At 35.3% G+C, this 25,633-nt stretch overlaps 1 protein-coding gene across 1 annotated transcript in view; it reads right to left on the bottom strand.

The window, feature by feature from the left end:
• The window catches only part of LOC150095391 (protein DENND6B), a 480,236-nt gene that overhangs the window by 2,422 nt on the left and 452,181 nt on the right, over positions 1–25,633 (bottom strand). The window contains exon 19 of the mRNA XM_090410571.1: positions 23,215–23,289. Within this exon, the coding sequence (XP_090266697.1) occupies positions 23,215–23,289 (75 nt within the window). The remainder of the gene's footprint in view (positions 1–23,214; positions 23,290–25,633) is intronic.

The following is a 25,633-nucleotide window of genomic DNA, read 5'->3' on the forward strand; positions in this document are numbered from 1 at the left end:
TATTGTTTCACTTGATGTTTGGCGATTTCCAATGCTCAACTCAATGGTCTCTGTCTGTCATTAAACGCAGCCTACCCAACCGTGGTTTTGTTGTGCCTTCACGTTTCCACTTCACAATCACGTCATCCACTGTTGACTTCGGCAACTTGAGGAGGGTTGAAATGTCTCTGATTGATTTCTTAATGATGTAGCAACCAATAACTAGTCCACGTTCAAAGTCACTGAGCTCCCTTGACCTACCCATTCTTTTTGTATTTCTTATCACTAAACAATACACAGCTCTGTGCCTCCTTTTTACCAGTAAAAAGGAGTTTATGATTTACAGAGGGTGTCTGGATACTTTTGATCAGATAGTGTATGAATGATTTAACTAGCAATAAGTTCAGTATGCAAGAGGATATGAAAAGATTGTTGGAAGAAGCAAGAGTGCAGAGCAAGAAAATGAACATCATCAGTATATTACCTACATATGATAGAAATGGATTAAGGAGGATTATGATAGTAAATGATATTCGATGTATAGGCTGCATACAAGGAATGGATGCAAGTTTTTGGATGTTTGTGGAGTGAATCTGAAGAAAGATCAGATTTGTATAAGAAGGTAGCATACACTTGAATGTAGGTTGCCTCCTCCTCCAGGAGCTGAAGAAATTATTAATTGGTATGAGACCTAATACAGGCAACTAGATTATGATGAGAATTTGTGTGTAAGACTGATCATGTTATGCAATAGATAGGAATGTGCTTCAAGAGATACTCGTGCCATGAGAGGTTTCATTTAAATTAACACGAAAAACACAAGGAATAAGTAATACTATTTATTTAAGACCATATATTTCATCCTGAGTATTATGGGCCATCATCAGTGGCAATGGTAGTTAGATACAAGATAGAATGCAAACAATGGATTGATTTGTAAAAGTAAGAGCCATGTGATGTTATACATTAGCTATTAAAAAAAAATTTTGCGATGTGTGATTAGAATAAGAATTGACCATCTTAGATAGAGGCAATCATTCCTATTTAAGTTCAGAAGTAAGGCTTCAGTGCTTTCTTTAAACTAATGTTAAAATTTATATTGATATCGGTGAAGTATGTTTCAGACCATAGGATATTGTGGTCTATGTCTATTCCATGCTGTGCCCAGCCTGATTTCTCAGATTTACTGTTGCTAATATGAGGTTGGTGTTCTTGTATTCTCTTTTTTTACTGAGCATCCAGTTGGTCCAAAGTAAGAACAACAACAGTCACAAGGAACTTAGTAACACCAGGGAGAGCTAGAAAAGACCGTTATCTTTGGAAGATAGAAACCATCCTGATAATCTGATGAGGAAGAAAAGTAGCAACTAAATTATATTTCTTAAGAATTCTGGAAATGGGTTCGCAGATGCCAGAAATATAAGAGATTGAAACTCAACATACTGTTCCTTTGGTATTTTGAACTAGGATTATAGGAATTCATGTTGCACTTAAATGGGATAACTTACAGCACAAAGAGAAATAATTAAAGAACAGGATTCATCGATTTCAATATTTCATCTCAGTCACATCTCAGAAATGGGTTCGCAGATGCCAGAAATATAAGAGATTGGAACTCAACATACTGTTCCTTTGGTATTTTGAACTAGGATTATAGGAATTCATGTTGCACTTAAATGGGATAACTTACAGCACAAAGAGAAATAATTAAAGAACAGGATTAATCGATTTCAATATTTCATCTCAGTCACGTCATCAGGAATACAATGTTAAAATTGTAATAACACACATAAAACATACAAGAAACAATAAGTGGAAGAAATTAGATTAGAGGGTTTCCCTCTATGGGTGCTGTTGGCTAGCCTTAGATTGTTAAGTGGAAGGCATAGAAATTAAAGTTTCCCAAATTTTGGGAAGTTTAATAAAACCACATTTATTAAGATTATGATGGTTTTTTAAGTCTGCTGCTGAACCTAAAAAAATCTTTCAAGGTTTCTATTTGCTTTCAAGGTTTCTATTTGCTGCAATGGAGCATCTCCCTCATTTAAATTAGCCAAAAACGGTTAGCAAAATTTTTGGAAGTTTTTTTCACTTGGCTATAAATTAAAGATGTAAAGAAATATTCTTGGTTTAATTCTTTATCCAAGTGTAAGTAAACAAAGTTTGTGTCTGAAAGTATTTTCAGGACTGGACAACTTGTATATAGAAGTTAATGACTTCACATCACTTGCCTTAGTATCCCATAATATAAAGCACATATCCTTATGAACATGTATAATGCTATACATTATGGGAAGGGTCACTATCCAGACCAGTTTCAAACTGGTCTGGATAGTGACCAGTTTGAAACCAGACCTAGAGGTGATGCTAAGGTTGAAGTAATGCAGAAGTCATATTTTCATATACAAGTAGCCAAAACTCACACCTTATTATTAAAATACTCTGGATTAGGGATAGATGTTGGAAGTTTTTCCACTTAGTTATACTATAAATTAAAGATGCCAAAAAATTATATTCTTACTTAAATCCTTTATCCAAGTGTAAGTGTTTGAGACCGGTTTTGACCTCAATAAAGATCGAAACTGGTCTTGGTAGTGAATCTTCCCATAATGCATAGCATACATTTCCATAAGGATATGTGCTTTGCATTATGGGACACTAATGCAAGTGATGTGAAGTCATTAGCTTCTATATATGAGTTGCCCAGTCCTGAAAATACCTCGGGTGCTTTTTTTGCTTACACTCGAATAAAGGATTAAACCAAGAATATAATTTCTTGGCATCTTTTTAGCGGTTAGCAATAGGGTTGGCTGAAGCATTTCCCTTCCATCAATCCTATAAAAGTCTTTAAATAACTTAATGTTTATATCATATCCCCCCCCCCCCTTTTTTTTTTTTTTTTGCCTGTCAACCAATTTTTGCAATCCATAAATCCTCATAGGGAGCATTCCATAGACTCTTGTTACTTGGTCACTCTCCTCTGGATTCTCTACCTCACCCCAAAGAAACCCAGGTGAAAAGACATAAGCATAGTAATCCATCTAGGGAGCTGAAGTTTAGAGAGCAATATGCACTCTCAACTTCAGCTCTCAATGTTTTGTCCATACTGTCATATCGACAAAACATTGCATTATTTATGTACAAATTAAAGAGCAGTGGTCCAAGCACAGAGGCCTGTGGTACACTAGTCAACTGCCTTCTCCTGGATTCTGCTCTTCCATATACTACTTTCTGGGATCAGTCCATCAGACACCCTCTTATCCATATAACTGGCACTATATCCATCCCCATTTGTTGCAGTTTGCATAACAGAGTTTCATGTGGTATCCAGTCAAATGCCTTTGCAAAATCTAAGGCATGATCGAACCTTCACAAAGCCCTGCTGCACCTCTTAAGAACATATTCTCATCCAGCCATTCCTGAATTCTCTTTCTGACCAACTTTTAAAATACTTTTACCACTACTCCTGCAATACTAATTGGTCTATAATTTTCTACCACAGATTTAGATCCTCCTTTATGCTAAGGAATTATTTTGCCCTCCTCCCACTCTCTTTGGACTTTGCTAGGGCTGGAACTTAAACAGCCTAGTGAAAGGCATTGCAGTTCTCCTGCACATTCTCATAAAACATTATTATTATTACGGGTATCTCCATGGAGTCAGTAGACCCATCGCAGGAGACCCAAACTAGCAAAACAATATCTGTCATATCTCTTCTTGAATTCATTTACAGACGAAGAGCTCACAACTAAGTCAGGCAATGAATTCCACTCATTCACCACCCTCCAGGCAAAAAACCTTGTTCTGACACCTTTATTAACCACACTCTTCTTTAATTTCCAGGGATGACCTCTTGCTCTTCCATCACTATCACACAGCTGAAACATTTCCCCTGCATCAATCCTATAAAAACCTTTCAGTAATTTAAATGTTTCTATCATATCCCCTCTTCTTCGCCAATCAACCAATCTCTGCAGGGAGCATTTTTTACATCACTCACCAACTTGGTCACTCTTCTCTGAACCCTCTCCACAGCCTCCTCATCTCCAAGGAATCCAGGTGACCAGACCTGAGCACAGTAATCCAAATGTGGAAGTATCAACGCTTTATAAAGGGGAATAATAACCTCTTTATCTATGGATGTCAGTGTGTTCCTCAATAACCAAGTAATCCTATGTGCAATCTTGGACACCTTAGCAATGTGTCCTCTAAACTTCATCTCCCTATCTACCAACACCCCTAAGTCCCTAGCCTCATCAATCTCTTGGAGTACCTTTCCATCAATGTAGTACACAGCTGGTAATCTTTTAATCCCAAAATGCATGACTTTACACTTTTCCACATTGAACTGACATCCATTATCTTTTGCCCATTTTACCAGCTTATTTAAACCATCCTGCAAACTTTCAACATCAGCTTGATTTTTTATTGCACTACCCAACTATGCATCATCAGCAAACAACTGAATATCTCCCTTTAAGCCATTTCCTATATCATTTATATACAAATTAAACAATGGCCCAAGCACTGCATCAAATCCTACAGCTGTATTTGCATTTAGATTCTGCAATATGGTAAGTGCCTCGAATTCTTCAACTTCTTTTCTCAAAATAATCCCCCAGTAGCTCAACAATTTTTTCTGCTTATTACCTTTCTACTCTCTACCATCTGCAGTTGTTAAAATTTCCTTCCATAGTCATTCTTCCTCCTACTCACCACATAATGAAAAAAAAAAAAAAAAAAAAAATCTTTGGGATTTCCTTTTGCCTGTGTTTGGCTAATTTATTCTCATAACTTCATCCTTGCACTGTTCATGAGTTACCTGTCGATCTTTCTTCTTATATATATCTCCACAACATTTTTTTTGTTTGCAGCTGATGCTTAATGATACTAGTCATCTAACTCCTACCTGATTTACACCCAGTATCCTGAAGCAGTATGATACTGCTTCCTCTAGATACAAGGCAGTATGGCTAATGTCATTGAATGAATTGAGTCCAGTTAGGATAGAAAGCCATGACTACAATACTAGTAACAATTTTCCATGTGGTAGTGAGTTTGAAGTTATCTGCTGTGAGGTGGAGTCTAACGAGATCAAATACATAGTAGCATTGTTACAGACCTAGTGGATCAGTTGTTAGCAATGATACTATTGCATTTAGATTATCAAATAAACATGATGCACGCAAAACAAACATTCATTATGGGTAACGTTGTTTACCTTAACACTAATTGGATAATGGTGAAATCTCGTGAGAAGGTTGAAAATGAATTTCCTGAGCTGTTTGAGACAACGTCCTCAAGCAGCATTATGATGAGGTCAAAGTGTGTTAGATTTGATTAGAGTGTCAGATGGGGGTTTCAGGTAATGATGGGACATTTCTGCCTGGTTGGCGACAACAGTGATCATGCTGTACTGATTAGGGAAGGGTAGGAGCGAAATGGATGAGCAATCTTATTAAGAAAGAGATTCTTAAGAAAAAGATTATGTAGAAATCTGAGGTAAGAACATTAAGACAACCCATAATAATTCTATTGTTATGTCGCCAGTAAAAGAAAGACTAAATGTGAAAGAAGAACTCTACCAAACGCAGACGGTATGCACATGACAGGTGCAAATAGGATTGTTCAACTAATAAGTTCCCATTTACTAAAAGCTACCAATGTGGTGTATGAGGAGGAGATACTAGAGTTGCTGCACAAAGTGATTAAGAATTCAGCAATATGGGGCTGATGAATTATCAGCAAAAATGCTAAAAGACCATTCAAGCTGAACTTGCTTTTCCTTTGACTGGGCTCAGAACAAAAAATTTCACAAGAGTAGAAAGCATGTATGATTGGAATGGATTGCCACTGAATGTTGTGTGTGAACGAATTGAAGAACAGGTATGACAGCTGGTGCAAATAGTATGGCTTCCCTCAATGAGTTCCTGACTCCCTGGAGGTCTCTCTCTTAATAATAATAATCCCATTGCACAAGAATGCTGAAAGACTAAATGACCATTCAGCTGAACTTGGTTTTCCTTTGACTGAGCTCAGAACAGAAAAATTCCACAGGAGTAGAAAGAATGTATGATAATCCCATTGCAAAAGAGTAGTGAAAGACTGATGTTTTATCAGCATCTCTGGAGTAGTGGTTAAAATTTTGTAAAAGTTAGTAAGAGCTGGAATAGAGAAATGGGTTGACAGAGAATCTGTACTTTGCAATAAACAGCATGAGTTTACTATGGGAAGATCATGTTTGAGCAACTTCCTCACATTTTATAATCATGCTACTGTTGAGTAAGATAAGGGAATAGATACACTATGATACTTTTGGAATTTGCTAAGCCTTTTGATAGGTTACAGCACTGTTGCACAAACTGGAGGCAAGGTTTGGATCAGATTACAATATGTTAGCATGGCTGAATAAGCAGACATTAAAAAGTGGTATATGGGGGGGGGGGGGGGTTATGAGTCTAAAAGATTTAAGGTGACTAGTGGTGTACCACAGCAAAGTCGAAGTACTAATCTTTACGTTAATAAATTGGGAAGGAATTGAGAAGTGACATACAGCTATTTGTTGATGATGCAAAGATAGGCGAAGTAATCAGGAATAAAATTGATACTTGCAGTACTTCATATCATATCATACTGCAAGTTCTGCAAGTACTTGCAGTACTTCATATCATATCATACTGCAAGTTCTGCAAGTACTTGCAGTATGATATGAATAAGCTGCAACTGCAGGCATATCAAAATTGATGTCAATTCAATGTTAGTAAATGTAAAGTTATGCACTTTGGCATAATGAGATATCTAACTTCATGTTATATTGGTGGGATTATGCTAGAAGAAACTGATCAAGCTAGGGAACCCGGAGTTTAAGCTGATGGGAAGTTGAAGTTCAAGGGTCATATAGCAAAAATTGTAAATACAACTCAGAGAATAATTGCAATGTTGAAGTGAACCTTGACATGTAAGGATAAGGAAGTCATTTTGTCTCTATACAAGACCTTGATACAACCTCACTTGGACTATTGTGTGCACGTCTGGTCTCCTGGTTTCCATAGTGATTCTGATACAGTGGAGAGAATACAAAAGAGTGTGTTAATGATAATATTGAGATTGTGGAATGAGAATTTGTGAACTGCAGACACCAGCAAACAAAATAAAGAGTGGTGATATGACTGAGACTTAAAAACTTCTGAAAGGATCATACAGAATATCAGTAGACTGAATTTTTCATTTTATGAAGAGTGGGAAGAAGATGAGAGAAGATCCATGGAAGTTGAAAGCAAGATTTTTCTTTCATACAGTAGTGCATGACTGGAATGGACTACCTTTTGAAGTTGTGAGCATTGGTAGTGTGAATGAATTCAAGACAAGGTATGATTGCTGGTGTGTGTGTGACAGAGAGAGAGAGAGAGAGATATGAGGTCTCCCTTGATATCTTTCTTAATAATAACAACATAATTAAACATCGAGAAGAGTTCAAAAATTAGACATGGAGAATAAAAACAGAGCAGCTGGAAACAAGAGTAATGGGTGATTTAATGGCCTGCTGTTTCTTTGATTTAATTCACATATCAAGACAAAAGAGTAAGAATTATAATACTAATTAATGATGGTTCTTTATTTGTGGAATTTTCAATCTAGGAAGATAGCCACAAAAAGAGAGAACAGCAATTAAAACTGAAAGTGTGTGATATTATATGCACTATCGACTGCAGGATAATAACTCCATCTGCATTAAGAGACATCACAAAATAAATTAAAATAATTAATAAAATATTTTTTAAATTTAAATAATTAATTTATGAAACACACAAATGACACAAAATTGAAAACGTTTAAGGCAATCGTTTCTGTTAAGGTTGGGATTGTGAATGTGTGTTTCACTGTTTTCTTTGTACAGTCTTTCCAGAAGTAAATAACTTTTGTGTAGAACTTTGGTATTGTTCCACTGAATTCTATGTTTTGTAGATAAGGCATCGCTAGCTAAACAGTATTGGGCTCCTTAAGTGAAATATATTCTTGATGTCTTCAAGAGAAAATTGTGCAGAACAACCAGTCTGTCCATAACATGGGATGCAAGAGACGGGGATTCTGTAAATTCCAGGATAAGAAATAGGAAGTTCTTTGTCTTTTGGAGCATTAAGGGATGTACTTAGTTTACGAACTGGGTAAGTCCACAGTAATAACTTTAATTAATAAATAAGGTACAGATATTTCATACAAAAACTAATAGTATATCTTCAGTATGACAAACAGATAGGAATGGAATACAAGTAACGAACATTCTGTGGCTCACCTATTAAAATATGATGCTGTCGCGAGCTAGGAAATGAAAGAAATTAATAAATAATTAATATTTAAGATAATTAGTTTTTTTAATGATTACATAAAATAAAAGTCTCCCAGATCTTCGAAAGAGAGAGGCAATCATTTCGATTTAAATTCGGTTGGTGTAAATTAGCTTCACAACTTTCTTTAAAGAGGCGTTCATATTTGAACCTGCATCTATGAAGGAGAATAGCTTTATCCCACTGGATATTATGGGTAGTGTTAATACTGTGTTGTGCTAGACCAGACTTCTGAGGTTTATTGTAATCAATATAATATTGATGTTCTTTAATTCTTTTTTCCACAGAACAGCCAGTTTGTCCAAAATAAGAAACATCGCATTCACATGGTATTTGTTTACCAATATTCCATTAGCCGACACAGTCAAATTATTATATGAAGATTACCCTCAAGATATCGCAAATATTTTCGAATTTGTTATCCATTCAGGTTATTTTAGTTGGAAAAACAAGTTCTACAAACAAGTTGAAGGTACTGCCATGGGTAGCCCTTTGTCTCCACATTTCGCTGACTATTTTTTGAAACAATTTGAAGAGACTATGTTTTCATTCATTCACCCTCAACCATCTCTTTGGTATCGTTATGTCGATGATGTTTTTGCCATCTGGTCACATACTGAAGATGAGCTTTCCACCTTTCTACAAGAGATAAATAGCCTTCACCCTTGTATCCAATTCACCATGGAAAAGGAAAATTCTGGTACTTTTCCATTTTTTGGACATCCTGCTTACTCGAACTTCCTCTGGTACCTTATCTACAAGTGTCTGCTCACCACACATCTCAAAAATTTGGCATTCTTAAATCTCTAATTAATAAGGCACAAAGTTTGCTATTCTCCAGAAATCTTACAACAAGAACTTTCCATCATTATTCTCCAGAAATCTTACAACAAGAACTTTCCATCATTAAAAAGTTAATGGAATCTAATAATTACCACCCTAATCAAATTCAACAGATAATTCAATCTTATGTTCCAATACCTAAGGTTTCTTCAACAGTCTGCAGAGTTCCAATCCCCTACATTCCAGGAATCTCAGAACCAATGGGTAGAATTTTAAAAAAGTATCAATTGATTCCCACGTATATTCCTATCAACAAAATTTCTTCCTTATTGCATTCTACAAAAGGTAAACTGTCATCTCTATCTTTGGCTGGCATTTACCAAATACCATGTAAATGCGATGTTTCTTATTTTGGACAATCTGGCCGTTCTGTGGAAAAAAGAATTAGAGAACATCAATATTATATTGATTACAACAAATCTCAGAAGTCTGGGTCTAGCACAACACAGTATTAACACTATCCATAATATCCAGTGGGATAAAGCTATTCTCCTTCATAGATGCAGGTTCAAATATGACCGCCCTCTTTAAAGAAAATTGTGAAGCTAATTTATACTAACCGAATTTAAATCGAAATGATTGCCTCTCTCTCTCAAAGATCTGGGAGACTTTTATTTTATCATCATCATCAAATTCCTGCCATGTACCCTCAAGGGGTGTACAGGATATGATAGTACTATATGAAAAATTTACATCATTACTAACTTCCTATCTACAATTTTCCTCCAAATCGGTCTGTTACTTGTCAAGACTCCAACAATATCAGATCTTATATTTCTATCGTCTAAGGCACTTTGTACCATACCAATCCACCTATATCTTGGTCTTCCTCTGGGTAGTTTTCCTGCCAACCTGGCAGAGAACACTTGTTTTGCTAATCTTTCCTCGCCCATTCTGTTTAAGTGATCATTCCATCTGAGATTAGCTCTGCTAACGAAATTCCTGGATGCTGACAATGTCAAGTTCTTTCCTAATATCCTCGTTTTTAATATGATATTGCCATTGATGCCACCTGTTCACACCTCTAATCTTTCTCAGGACTCTCATATCTGCGGTCTCTAGTCTTTGGTCAAGTGTTTTACTTCTGACCCAGCTCTCAGATCCATAAGTTAAAACTGGTTTGAACACTGTCTTGTATACAGCTAATTTAGTGTTCTGACTAATTTCTCTCTTATTCCATATGAATTTATTCAATTGACTTCCCACCATACCAACTTTGCTGATTCTGTTGTCTATTTCTAAATTTAATTTACCGTCTTCAGTAAAAATCGTACCTAAGTAGGTGAAATGTTTTACTTGTCCACAGGTTCTCCATTCACAACACAGTTGACATTTTCAATGATTCTGCCTATTTTCATTGTCTTTGTCTTTTTACTGCTGACCTTCATACCATATCTATTACAACAGTAATTCAATTTAGTCAGTGAATCTTGCAGACTTGTAGCGGATTTATTTAGAAGTATAACATCGTCTGCATAAAGCAAAGAGCTGACATTAACATCTCCAATTTTGATATCATGTTTAATACCACTTTCCTTCATAATGTGATCCATATAGATAATGAATAACAGAGGGGATAATGTACTTCCTTGTCTCACACCAGATTTAACATTAAACCATCTTCCTGTACTTCCTTCAATTCTAACTGCTGACTTACAACTCAAATAAAGACTAAGTATTGCTTGATATAATGCCCCATTGACACCATATAACTGTAGTGTATTGAATAGGTTCTCTCTTGGAACCTTGTCATATGCCTTTACCAAATCGACAAAACTTAAATACAGATCTTTATTATATTCTCATGATTTCTCCACTATCTGTTGTAAAGTGAAGATCTGATCCTGACAGCCTCTATTTGACCTGAATCCAGCTTGTTCTTCACCAAGCTTTTCTTCTACAATTCTTCTCAACCGTTTTTCAAGTATACTTGCATATATCTCACCAGGAACACTCAGTAGGGAAATGCCTCTGTAATTCTCACATTCAGTTTTGTTTCCCTTTTTATATATGGGTACTATGAGAGCTCTACTCCAATCATCAGGAATTCGTCCCTCTGTCCAGGCATTCTGAACTATGCAGTGCAGCCATTGTAAGATTTGTATACCACCATACTTCAGCATTTCTGGTCGAATATCATCTACTCCTGCTGCCTTTCCACATTTCAAGTCTTTGATGGCTTTTTCTACTTCAAATATGGATATGTATTCCTGACTGCATGACTGGTCAGTGTTTTTTTATCACTGTGGTGTCATCACTGCTTGTTTCATTTAGCAGTTTTTTCAAAGTAATTACTCCATACTTCAAGGGTATCTTTTTCTCCCATTTTCATGTCAACTTTATCATCTCTAACTCCTTTTACAGCACTCTTTCCTCCATTTCTAAGCTTCTTCAACAACCTCCAGAATATCTTACCACCTTCTTGATATTTATTTTCTATGTTCTTGCCAAAGTCCTCCCATGACTTTTGTTTAGCTAGTTTTACACAGTGTTTAGCTTTCTTACATTTGTATCTGTATTCTCTAAGAGCACAAGCTGACTTATTTGCCAGGAACTTTTGAATGTTTCTCTTTTCCTTCACTGCCTCTTTAACTTCCTGTGTCCACCACGGAGTTCTGATTTTTCTATCTTTGCAGACAATCTCACCACATGCCTCTCTAGCTGAATCAATCAGGGTTTTCTTTAAGGCTTGCCACTGAATCTCTAAGGTATAGTTCCTGTTCTCAAACTCTTTCATTTTTTCTTCAATAATCTTTGTGTATTTTAGTCTATAGTTCATATCTGAGAGCTGCTCAACTTTTATTCGCTTTAAAACTTTCTTACATGTTATTCTTTTCAATATGAAATTCAATTTTATCCTGCTCAAGACTAAATAGTGATTGCTTCCAATTTCAAATCCTCTGTACACTCTGGTGTCCTGCACCAGGGAGAAAACATCACTATCAACAATAACATAGTCAATGAGACTTTTCTTATTCCTTGCCTCTTTCTCCATATGAATTTGTGCACATTTTTATGTTGGAACATGGTGTTAGTAATAACCAGTCCATGTCCTGAGCAGAAATCCATCAGGTATTTGCCATTATTATTTGCTTTGCTCTTTTCTCCAATTTTTCCCAAAATATTTTTGTATGTCTGACAATCATTTCTTACTCTGCTATTTAGATCCCCAACAAGGAGGAACTTTTCCTTTTTCATTGTTTCAGTTGCCTTTTCTAAAGCCTCAAAAAATTCCTCCACTTCTACCTTAGTAGAACCTTCTGTGAGACCATAGGCACAAATACATCTCATTGTCCAGTTCCCTATTCTCATATTTGCCCACATTACTCTACTTTGGACTGCCTGCCATTCAAGAAGATTAGCATTGTATTTTGTGTTGAATACTATGGCTACTCCTTCTTTTTTTTGATTGACATGGCCTGAATATAACATTTTGTATTTATTGCTCAGAAAGATCTCACCATTTTTTGTCTTTTTTGTTTCAGTCACCCCTATTATGTCGATCTGGTATTTATCTAATTCCTCAGCTAGCTCCATTTCTTTGCCATTCAGGCTTCTAATGTTGATAGTACTGATCTTTAACTTTGGTGATGTTGAGTTGGGGTGTGTTTTCAGATTTGTTCCAGTAGCTGACTTTTCGCTGTTCGCCCTGGTTCCCTGGAGGAAACAGCGGAGTCCTTGTTTAACCGGGCGATGTCCTAGCCGGCATGAAATTTTGTCATGTTGTACCATCATTTTGTATGTAATCATTAAAAACCCAATTATCTTAAATTTTAATTATTTATTAATTTCTTTCATTTTCTAGCTCGCGAGAACATTGTATTTTAATAGATGATGCACCAAATGTTTATTACTTGTATTCCATTCCTATCTGTTTGTAACACTGAAGATATACTATTAGTTTTAGTATGAAATACCTGTACCTTATTTATTAATTAAAGTTATTACTGTGGACTTATGTGTTATTTATTAATTATTATACTATGCCACAGGAACCTCTAAAAATAAGAATTCTTTCTGAAAGTCCTTTAACATATGGAAGACAAATTTTGGAAAATTCTTCTTGAGGAGGGCTAAGATGAAGGCCATAATTGTTTATTACTTTTTCTTCTTCTTTTCCAGGCTTATAGGCCAAGTGGCCTATCCAGACCCAATTCCATCTTTTTAAGGGTCTTCCTTTGCATCGGTACCTTTTGGGTGGTAATTTAAAATTTGTTTAGGTATGCTGCTTCTGTTCATTCTCAGTATGTGTTCTTTCCATTTTTCTTTATAGCAAATAACTGTTTCATTTAAAGAGGTTGTAATTCCAAGTTTATTTCTGATTTTGCTGCTTTTCATTTTGTTCATTATTGTGACTCCTTCAGTTCTGCGCAGAAATTTCATTTCGGATTCAATTCTTCTTTCATCTGCTTTTTTTATTGTCCATATCTTACTGCCATAAAGTAAGGTGGGTTTAGCTACTGTATTGTAGATTCTTATTCGTGTGTGTTTTTGTGCATAATTGGGTTTAAAAATTTTATTTATAATGCCTGTTACTTTTAAAAAGTTTAATATCTTTGGTTCTATATCAGCTTCATTTTCATATGACATTGTACATCCTAAACATTTGAATGTATTTACTTGCTCTATTATTTTGTTGTTTATTACTATTTTGCTTCTTATTGGATTAGCATCTTTGAGGGCCATGACTTTTGTTTTGTCTGTTGATATTTCCATACCATATGTTTTAATCAGATTATTGAGACTGCATAATGATTTTTGTAGTTCATCTTCATTGTTTCCAAGGATTATTTGGTCATCAGCAAAAAGTAGAGTAGCTAATCTGGTGTTACGGTTTATCTTGAATCCTCCTTCATTAGTTATCTTCCATTCTTTTATGATTTTATCTATGTATATATATTAAACAAAACTGGTGAGAGAGGGCAACCTTGATGTACTCCTCTATTTATTGGTTTCCAGCTTGATGTTGAATTATTGTACTTCACAGATATTTTATTATCTTGATATATATTATATAAGGCTCTAAAGAGTTGGTTTGATATTTCATATTCTTCTAGGATTTCCCATAGTTTTTCTCTGATAATTTTATCAAATGCTTTGGTGTAATCTATAAAAGCTATGTGTGTGTTTCTATGTTCATTTCTCTGTGTTTTTCGATTAATAATTTTAACGTAAATGCAGAGCCTATGCAAGGCCTGCTTTTTCTGAATCCATTTTATTCTACTATTAATTTTGGGTCTACTATACTTTTAAGTTTATATGCTAAGATTTTTGCATATACTTTATAACAGGTACTAAGTAAGCTGATACTACGATAATTACAATCAGATTTGTGTCCTTTTTGTAGATGGGAATAACTATTGCTTTGGTCCAATCTTGTGGGCATTTTCCTTCTTCCAGATCATATTATAAAAGTTAAGTAACCTGAATGAGAATTCAAGTCCCGCATATTTAATAAGTTCCAAGTTTATATTTTCTTCTCCTCAAGCCTTTCCTGTTTTGCTTTGGGTTAATGCTTCTGTTAATTCTTCTAGAGTGATGTTTTTCAAGTTGTCCAAGATGTTTACAAAGGGTAGTTTCTGTTTTGAATGTTTTCGTCGTACCACAGATCTTTGTAGTAATTTTGCCATGTTTCTATTTTAATGGTATTAATATCAGCTTTTTCTCTAGTTTCATTGCTTAGATCTTTAAGGATTTTATATGTATTAGGTCTTTTGAGCTTACAGTCTCTCTCTCTAATTTTGTTACAAAATTGTTCCATCTTTTCTGTTTATTCTCCTGCATGCTGCTTTTACTATTGCTATTTTTCTGCTGTGTTCGATTTTTGATTCTATTGTTTTTAGGTTGAGCCCAGTTTTTATGCTTTTTTTCTTTTCTCCAATAATGCATTTAATTTCATCATCCCGGTCCCTAAGGCCTCTTTTTCTTTGTTCCTAAACTTTCTTTTGCAGCTTTTGTCATTATGGTTTTTAAGTTTGGCCATTCTTCTTCTATGTTCGGATTTTCTTTTATACTTGTTATCCAGTTCTTTATTCTTTTTTCACACAAGTCTTTAACACTATTGTTGTCTAAAAGTTTCCATCTTCGTTCCCATTTTATTTTTCAGATTAAAAGGTAGTGATCTGATTCTATTTCAGATCCTCTGTATACTCTTGTATCTATTATCATTTCTGACATTATGATATTGCTGATTATGTAATCAATAATGTTTCTTGTGTCTCCTGCTTCCTAGGTATATCTGTGGATATCTTTATGTTTGAAGAAGGTGTTCATTATTTTAAGGTTATTGCTTATAGTAAAATCTCTTAATCCATTTCTATTACAGTTAAATTTTCCAATAGCTCCTATGTTTGGTTTATATGGTTTATTGCCAATTCTTGCGTTGAGATCGCCTATTACCAAAATGTGATCCTTAGGATTGGTCTTATTTAAAATGTTCTGCAGTTTGGCGTAAAAGTTTTCTGAGTCCTCTTTTTCTTCTTCAGGTGTGTAAGTTCCAATTACTGTCATATAGCCTCTGTCTATTTTAATTCTCATTTCTATTATTCTATCGCTCCAAAAGTTGTAATGGATTATATTGTTTCTAAGAGATTTATGTAGAAAGATCATTACACCAGATTTAGCTCTCTTTTCTGCTTTTACCCCACTGTATATATAGATGTGATTTTCAGTTTCATCTGTTCCTCTCTGGTTTTTTTTAGATTCTGTAATTACTGCTATTTTTAGATTTCTTTCTTCTAATGCTTGGCCCAGTTCCATGATTTTGTGGTGGATACTTCTTACATTCAAGGTAGCTATATTCCAATAGGTGCATTTCTTCTTCTTCTTCTTTTTTTTTTTTTTTTCGATAGTTTCTTCTCGAATCCTTATTCCAAGCTGGTTCATTACCAAAAAAGTCTGTCCGTTTGCTATCTTCATGAGTCTTTTTAGTGGGTTAAAATTTCAACTGAGAGGGTTACTGACCATTTGCAGTCTAGCTTGGTGATGGGGCTGCCATCTTGAGGCCTTCAAGCTTGCCTTAAAGTGGTAGGAGGGAATTTTAAAGAGAAGACATAGAGATAGAAACAGAATGACCCATGGCCCTTGATTACTCTAATAGCATTAAGATCATGAGTTACAACAGTTGGCCGAGGAATGCCATATATGAAAATTTAAAGAGCAAGGGGGGCCCACCTCATAGAAGAGGGAAGAGAGAGAATAGACCCAGCTAGGGGACCATGGGAAAGCCACTTCCCTTGCTATCAAGATGATAGCCCCCTGTGGCCTGTTGGTCCACAACATGTTGATTACTTTATCTATAGTTTTTGTATTATAACAATTAGAAATAAAGGTAGCACTTATAATAGACAGTTCCTTGTTCAGAAGAGAATCGGTTGAACATATTTCATGAGATCTGTCGACTAGAGATTTGACCACGCTATATTTCTCACAAGGGTGATGATGATGTGGGTTAGAATCAATGTATTTGCTAGTATGAGTTGGTTTTCTGAAAACTTTTGAGAACTGTAGACTGCCATTTGGTTGACACAGAATAACATTCAGAAAAGGAAGACAGTTTTTATTTTCTATTTCTAGGATAAATTTGATTCTTGAGTTTACTGAATTAATTTTTTCAAGAAATTGATGAAGATTGAACAAAAAGGAATTCCAAATAGCAAAAACATCAACATATCTGTACCAAATTGATGGTTTATCTGAAAAAAAAAACATTGAGAATATGTCATTCAAAATGTTCCATAAAGTAATTAAATAGAGCAGGTGAAATGGGAGAAGCCATTGTTGTTCCTTCCACCTGCTTGCATAATTTGTTCTGACAACTGAAGTATCCTGAATTAATGACAAAGTCAAATAATTTATAATATTAGGAAAAAAATCATTATGGGTAATTCAATTACAGATGTTTATAAAGAGTGAGACTGCATCAAAACTTCCTAGAAGATTTGTGGGCTAAGAATAACCTGAAATTTTATTCTTGAAATCTATTGAATTTTTTTTTTATGAAAGAAGTAGTTTCATGTACATTAGATAGGTATCTTGAGAGTTTATAAATCAGTTCCTATGCAGTTGATCACTATAAGTCTTAACAGAAAACATTTTCTTTAATTAATTTAAGGAGGCCATAGTCTGGGAAGAAAAGCATGATGAGCTTTTAGTTGTTTTATGGTTTCTTCATCCCAGGAATGACTTCATCTAACAGACATCTAACCAAGGTGGAAGCAATGGAGAAGTCATATTTACCTACATGAGTTGCCAAAAGGTGTCTCACCTTATTATTAAATTACTCTGGATTTAGAGAAAGATGTTGGAAGTTTTTTCCCACTTGGTTAGACTATAATAAATTTAGTTTAATCCTTTATCCACTCAGTTGGGTCTTTATCAATGTTCCTGTATGTGGTATGGTATGAACTTACAGCCTCTGTAGCTTAGTAGGCATAGACAAAGGCCTTTGGTCGGAAAGACCTTCATCTGATCTCTTTCGACTAAAGGTGAGTTAGCCAGTCTCATACATAGGGAGAGGGTTTTTCATCCCGCAGAAAGGCAAATGAGAACTGTGAACACATATGGATTTACAGCCATGAATACTTACGCCAATATGTGGAAGAGATAGAGGCCTCACCACATGTAGTTACGCCCATAGCCAAACCATGAGTTACATCATGGTAGCCAACCTCCTAGATAGGAGATGGCACATGAATGGGATGATAGGATCGTGAAGCAGAAGATTTGTTTTCTTAAGTAATGCAAATTACACTGTTATCTATGAACTCCAAACTAGTAGCAAAACAGATGGCTTAATGATAAAATAAAAGAACACCTAAGTTTTCAATAACTATGTACAACCAGAAATAATAAAAATCAATGATAATGAAAGAGATCAGTTGATCATTACATATACTTAGGACAACAGACATTAACAGATCAAAATACCATGGAAGAAGTTAAAAGATGAACAATGCTTAGGTGGAAAGCATTTGGAAAATTACAGTCAATATTTAAAAGCCAGTTACCATCGGATCTGCTAACACCTTTTATTCCCTTATAGAGAATAGGCAAAGTAATTTTAGCATCCAGTGAAGAGATGGCTAATAGGTGCCACCATCTCAGGGTCCCTAACACAATATTTTTAATGTCTGAAATAGTGTGGGTTCTATGGTTTATTTTCTTGAGTTTATGGGATGAAAAACCATAGTTTGCATGAGAAAAAACTGCTTGTCCATACTAGAGATCGACTAACTTGCCAGTTGAAGAAAGGCTCGGCAAAAGATCTTCTAGCCATCGAACCTATGTCATCCTTCAGATGGTCTATAATAAATATAGTTTAATCCTTTATCCAAGTGTAAGAAAACAAAGTTTGCACCTGAAGTATCTTCAGGACTGGGGCAACTCATGGTAAAGGCAGACCAAGCTCTCATCACTCCTTGTCTCAGTATCTCCCATAATGCAAAGCACATCTCCTTGTGGATATGTATAATGCTATACATCAAGGAAAGAGCCACTACCCAGACCGGTTTCGACCTTTATTGAGGTCTCGTCAGTGGGAGCCGGACCAAGATGTGGTGATACCAAGGTGGAAGCAATGGAGAAGTTATATTTACCTATACAAGTTGCCAAAAGGTGTCTCACCTTATTATTAAATTACTCTGGATTTAGAGAAAGATGTTAGAATTTTTTTTCCACTTGGTTAGACTATAATAAATTTAGTTTAATCCTTTAAACACAAGTGTAAGCAAACAAAGTTTGCACCTGATCTTCAGGACTGAGGCAACTCGTGGTAAAGGTGGACCAAGCTCTCACCACTCCTTGTCTTAGTATCTCCCATAATGCAAAGCACACCTCCTTGCAGACATGTATAATGCTATGCATTAAGGGAAGGGCCACTACCCAGACTGGTTTTGACCTTTACTGAGGTCTCGTCAGTGGGAGCCAGACCCTTAATGCATAGCATTATACATGTCCACAAGGACATGTGCTTTGCATTATGGGAGATACTAAGACAAAGAGTGATGAGAGCTTGGTCCGCTTTTACCACGAGTTGCCTCAGTCCTGAAGATGCTACACTTGGATAAAGGATTAAACTAAATTTATTATAGTCTAACCAAGTGGAAAAAAAAAACTTCGAACATCTTTCAGATGGTCTAGTACAGAGGAGTGCAAACACCATGTCCTCTGAGTTACACAGGCATAACCAGTTACCATTATGTCTAAAAAGGAAAATAAAAAGTTTTTAATCCATGCATTCTCTCTATATTGACAAATGGTTGGGAAACATGGACATTAAATGTGAAAGAAACTCAAAAATTAAGAACAATACAGTTTAGTATGTAAAGATGTATACTTGATATCACAAGACTGGATTACAAAAGGAATACTTGGATAAGAACTGAAACCAAAGTCTGCAACATCATAGAAAGAGTGAAACATCTAAATTGGCAATGGGCTTTGAGCAATATAGCTTGCTTGAAGACAAGCTTAATGATGGACAGAAGAAGTACTGGATTAGATTTCAAGGGAGGAAAAATGACCACAATTCTGACCAATACTGGAATGGTTTGATGAAATCATATTTGCAGGAGTAACATGGAAAAGACAAGCCCTTGAGAGAGAGAGAGAGAGACATCTTGGAAAGGCCTTTATTCAACGGTGGATCAATAATGACTGATGATGCCTATCCTCAGTTTTGCTGTCATTAGTTCTTTTCCTAGCTAATTTTTCACTGTTTGCTCTGGTTTTTTTTTTTTTTTGAGGAAAACAGCAGGGAAAGGTGGCTTGTTTAATTAGGGCTTATTTAATTTAGAACAGTAAGAGACTTCTGTACTAGATAAGTCTCATAGCATAAGTATGTTATGAGACTTTTTGGTAGGTTTATTCTTTTGATCCCTTTAGTGAGTCGTAGGAAGCAAAAGAATAATTTTTTTTAATAGTAAAAGGTTTACTATATTGAATTCCATTAGAATAGCACATGCTATGCAGATTTGGTAGGCACTCTTTTCTATAGTTCATTACATAGAATGTTCAGTGGAATGGTGTTAGATTATAGTAAGAGGAGTGTGCTTTTTATATTCCATGTGCTGGATTTCTGTATTAAAATTCAGACATACCACAAATTAAAATATAAAAATGAATTCAAGTTAAATTGATAATGCGGTATTATTTTATAAAGTTGTTATTTAAACATGTTTTTCTTTTTTGTGTATGTTATGAGACACTTTGAGATGTAATTTTTATTTTTGGCTCCTAAAGTTTTGTTTAGATATATATATATATATATATAAAAAATTCTTTAGATTAAATATTAGAGTGTAATTTTGTATGAATTCTCAGATGTTGAAATTTGGTGCTGTTTGTAGCACTTACAAGAGAAAGTCAGTGACTGCTATGATTTACTTTGCAGGAATAATTAAATCCTGTGAAATGAGCAATGTTATCAATTCTTGTTTCATAATGAAATTATAATGAAAGTAACTTTCTGTGCTACAAAAAAAACTTTGTCATTTTCAAGTGCAGCAATGAAAGCAGTAACAGTGGCACGCAATGGTGGACTAGAGCAGAAGCTGATGTATTGTATTTGCGAGCATATGCAGGAGTGAAAGAACAGTATTGAAGGTTGCCAAGGTCAGCTGTTCAGAAGTAGAAAAGGAAAGAGGAGAATTGTGGAGTTTCTATGTCTTCACAATATATGAAGACTGAATAGAAATCAGATGAGTTAGACATGGGAGACAGAGAGGATATCTTTTTATAAAATAAAATATAAAGTTTATTGTAGTCATTAATACATATAGGATTTAATTCAGTTAAAACTGAAAGTAACTTTATTGTTCTTCAGTACATATAGAATTGATCCCAGTAAAGTTCAGGATTCTTAGTCTTACAAGTTACTGAAATTGTTGATATGATTTTTAGTTATTTCTTCATACAGAGGCAAAATTTGTACTGAAGTGATAAAACTGCTAATAAGGTTTTTGGCAGTTATTCAGTGAAGTGTGCTGTAATTTCATGTAAAAAGTGAATCAAGTTATTGAAATGTCTTGGATGAAGATATTTTCTGTCAGTGTTCTATGATTGGAGATACAAAAGGAGTTTGACTTATGTTGCTGTCATATACAAGGGTGGTCTAAAAGGTTCTCAGCACAACCATAGATGGCAACATTATCGGCAAGATTTTTTTTCTTTTTAAGTTGGTAAATCTGTCATAAGATCCATGTGAAATCGCAAGTCATTCTATTTTTATCCCCTTTGTTTTATACAGCTGTCTAAAGCAAAAGTGTTGTCTGTATCCCTTGAAATGGATAAAATTGAGTATCGTAGGGTTATAAAATTCTTTGTAAAAGAAGGTTTAACGCCAAAAAAAATTCATTCGAAGTTCATAAAAGTTTATGGGCACTCTTCTCCTTCATTTTTGACAATTAAGAAATGGGCTGCCGAGTTTAAACATGGCCATATCAGCCTTGAAGATGATCCACATGAAAGCGTCCAAAAAGTGTAACAACACCAGAGGGAGATCATTGATCAAGTGCATGATATAGTATTGAATGACTGGCAAGTCAAAGTGCGTGAGATTGCTGAGACTATAGGCATTTCAAAAGAATGTGTAGGATATATTTTTCATGAAGAATTGCAAATGAAAAAGCTTTGCACAAGATGGGTGCCATGCTTGAAGCATTTTTACAAGCATAAAAACTGATTTTGTGTGCCGATTTATTACTATGGATGAGACTTGGATTCGCCATTACACACCAGAATCCAAACAGCAGTCAAAACAGTGGACAGAAGCCGGTTGTTCAGTGTCAAAGAAGACAAAATCGGTTCCATCAGCAGGAAAGGTCATGGTATTGTTGTTTTGGGATGCTAAAGGCATTTTGTTTATTAATTATCTTGAAAAGGGTAAAATAATAACCGGGGAATATTATTCCGATCTTTTAACCAGACTAGATGGAACAATTCGTGAGAAAAGACACAGTTTGCGGAAGAAAAAAATCATCTTTCATCAGGACAATGCACCTGCCCACAAAGTGTTTTGCCACCCTATTCCCCAGATTTGGCTCCCTCTGACTTCTATCTCTTCCCAAAACTAAAACGCTTCCTTGCTGGTCAGAGTTTTTCTTAGAATCAAGAGGTGATTGCAGCATGTTATATATAGAGGGGTATTTTGCAGATCTTACTGAGAACCAGTACAGGGAAGAGATAATGGTGCTGGAGCATTGCTGGAATAAATGTATTAGTCTTAAGGGAGATTATGTTGAAAAATAACAATAATTTTGAAGTTATAAATTCGTTTTTTCATTGTTAAGCCGAGAACTTTTCAGACTATCCTCAAAGGGTAGTTTTTATATTAGTCTGTCTCCTGTGAGACAGACTAATATAAAAGAGTAAAATAAGAGTAAAAATCTAATATATATAAGAGTAAAAGGAAGCTGAATAGATACAGTGTATTTCATGTAATCTAAATAAATTATAATCTATGCTGGTGCTTGCATAGTGTAGTTATGTTGATCTTATGTTGCATATCTGTAAATTAAATCTTTTTATTTTGGTTATTAAGGTGTGCGAAACTCAAATTCTTAATGAGTTTAAATGGTTATTAATGTTCATTTATAAGATAAGATATTCATGCGATATCTTGGAATAAAAATCTGTATGCAAGTTAGTTTTGTAGCTTAGTTTCTGGTGTCCCCCCCCCCCCCTTTTATTTTAAAATTAAGAGTTAAACCACTCAGAGTCAAGGGGTGATTTACTAATGGTGGTGCAAATGATAGGAATACAAACAAACAAGAAAGTAAGAATAAAAATATGAACTCTCCTCCCACATACATATATATAAAATGCATGGTTTATGTATCTTAAGATATTTCATGTCCAGTTGTCTCTCAATTATGCAAATGCATTGGAAAACAGATTTGTTACTCATTTAACTGATTATACAGTTACATAATGAATATAGGTGCTCTTCCAGGAATTGGTTAACATGCTATCCCATTTTGCAATGACCTAATTGAGAAATCACTGTGTATTTATGAAAAGTTGACAAAAATGCATGGTATATACTTACTAATTTATCTTTCAACTTCAAAATTAAATCTACAACTTCAACTTCTTGTTTGTCTTGAATCCATTCTATTAAGTTCTAGGGAGGGGAGAAAAAAAATTTTGATATAGCACTTCAAAAGGATGAACTTTTTAATTTATTTATCACATACATTTCAATTAAATTTCTTCTTTTGCAAATTTCATTATTCCCTGAGTATAACCTAATCTTTAAAGACTTTTGCAATCCATGATAAAGTGGCATTTGAACCCCCAGTCTGTTCGCTGCAAAAGGAAAGTACTATCTATTAATCTGCATTTAATATAAAATGTAAATAATATGAAAGGAAGGATGAAGAAAGATTGAGAACATAATCTGTTCCAAACTGATGAAAGGGTCCTTATGATGTAGTTTATGAGGCCATACCTCACAGCTAATTTTAAATTATGTACAAAATACAAGGTATATTCTAGTTGTTTCACCAACAACATTGAGTTTTTTTCTCGAAGTGGTTTTTTTTGGTCAATAGGAAAATCAGTATCATCATTATTATTATTATTCAGGCCTCCACGGAGTCAGAGGACTCATCGTGGGAGGTCCTTCCTTCCTAGGAAACCAAAGTATCATACCACTCCATGAACTCATTGACCATTCTTGCTCTCCCCACTCTATCAGGCAATGCATTCCACGGTTCAACCACCATCCATGCAAAGAAATTACTCCTCACTCTCTTGCTCAGCTTCCTTTTGCAACTTCCAGGGGTGGCCCTTGTCATCACTCCTTCCTGCTGTTCCACCAAGCGAAAGAACTCCCCTGTTTCAACCTTGTAACTACCTCTCAACAGTTTAAAAGTCTCAATCATATCACCTCTCCTTCTTCTTTCTACCAAACTCTGTGGTGGTTCACACTCCCTCAGCCGATCCTCATATCTAACATTGTACAGTCCTCAAACCATCTTTGTTATCCATCTCTGCACCCTTTCAACAGTTAATTTAAATCAAATCAGACTGTTCTCAAATTTGCAGACCAAATTTGAGAACAATAGCCTAAGTGGGGTCTGATCAGAGTCTTATACAATGGAACGATAACTCTTTTATCTTTGTAGGTCAGCATCCTTCACAGTATTGCAGCAATCCGCTGGGTTACCTTCACCACCTTTGCAATATGTTCTCTGAATTTCAGTTTTCTATCAATCATCATCCCCAGATCTCGTCTTGCCTACTTCTTCCAGAACAGTTCCTCCTACAGGGTATGCAGCCTACCATCAATGTATCCCAAACTTCAAGACTTTACATTTTGCTGCATTAAACCGACACCCCCATTAATTTACCCATCTGTGTAGTTTATTCAAATCCTCTTGCAAGGCTCTGCATCTGCACTATTACTAATAAACATTCCCAGCTTCACTTCACCTGCAAACAACTGAATATCCCCCTGTAATCTACTTACAATGTCATTGATATAAAGGTTAAACAGTATAGTACTGAGCCCCCCACAGGGCTCAGTACTGGGACTTAGGACCATACACAACTCTCCGATACCTATCAGACACACAATCCTGAATCCAGTTGATTAACTCGGCATCAAAACCCACATGCTGCAACTTAAATATCAGTTTATCATATGACACCCTGTCAAATGCCTTTGCAAAATCTAAAATAATGGCAGTATATGCCTTTCCCCTCATCATCCTTTCTTGTTACTTTATTATAAAAGGCAATCATATTACTAAAGCAAGAGTGCCCTTAACAAATCCATGTTGACTCTCAGATAACATCACCCTCATCTGTCCAACGTATATGGTCCGTCACTAATTTCTCCAAGATCTTTACAACTACTGATCTTACCGTCCTTCCATTCCTTGGGTAACTTTCCCGTAGCCAGATTTCACTGAAAAGCCAGGTCAACGGAGCTGTCAGTTCTTTGGCACATTCTCCCCAAACCCCTGGTGAAATACTATCCATTCCCATAGCTTTACTTACATTTACTGTGTTCCAAATACTGAGTACTCTCAGTATTTGGAACACACTCTCCTCTTGCACCTCTAAACCTCAAACCTCCAGGATGAAATACTCCAATAAAGTGTTTATTGAACAACTCCACTATGTCCTCTGCATCAGTCACTCTATTCCCATTTTTATCCCACAATGTCATTCTTCCACAATCATTTCTCCTTCTTCTGGCCACAAAAGAAGTTATCCTAGCATTATCTTTGGATCTTAGGGCCAATCTCTTCTGATATTCCAGTTTCACCTTCTTTATCATACTAGTCAATCTCCTCGCCTGTGTCTTACATTCTTCATGCATCTGCTCTTCACCTGCCTCCTTATATTTCTTCCATAGCATCTTTTTTGCATGCAGTTCTTGTTTAATATTGTTTGTCATCCACTTTACTCCAAATTGTGTCCTTTTCTTCACTCATGGAATACAGCTTGCTATTGCT

Source organism: Typopeltis vanoorti, chromosome 20, assembly GCF_054136105.1.
Source record: "Typopeltis vanoorti isolate ZY-2024b chromosome 20, IOZ_Tvanoo_1.0, whole genome shotgun sequence".
Classification (NCBI taxonomy): domain Eukaryota; kingdom Metazoa; phylum Arthropoda; class Arachnida; order Uropygi; family Thelyphonidae; genus Typopeltis; species Typopeltis vanoorti.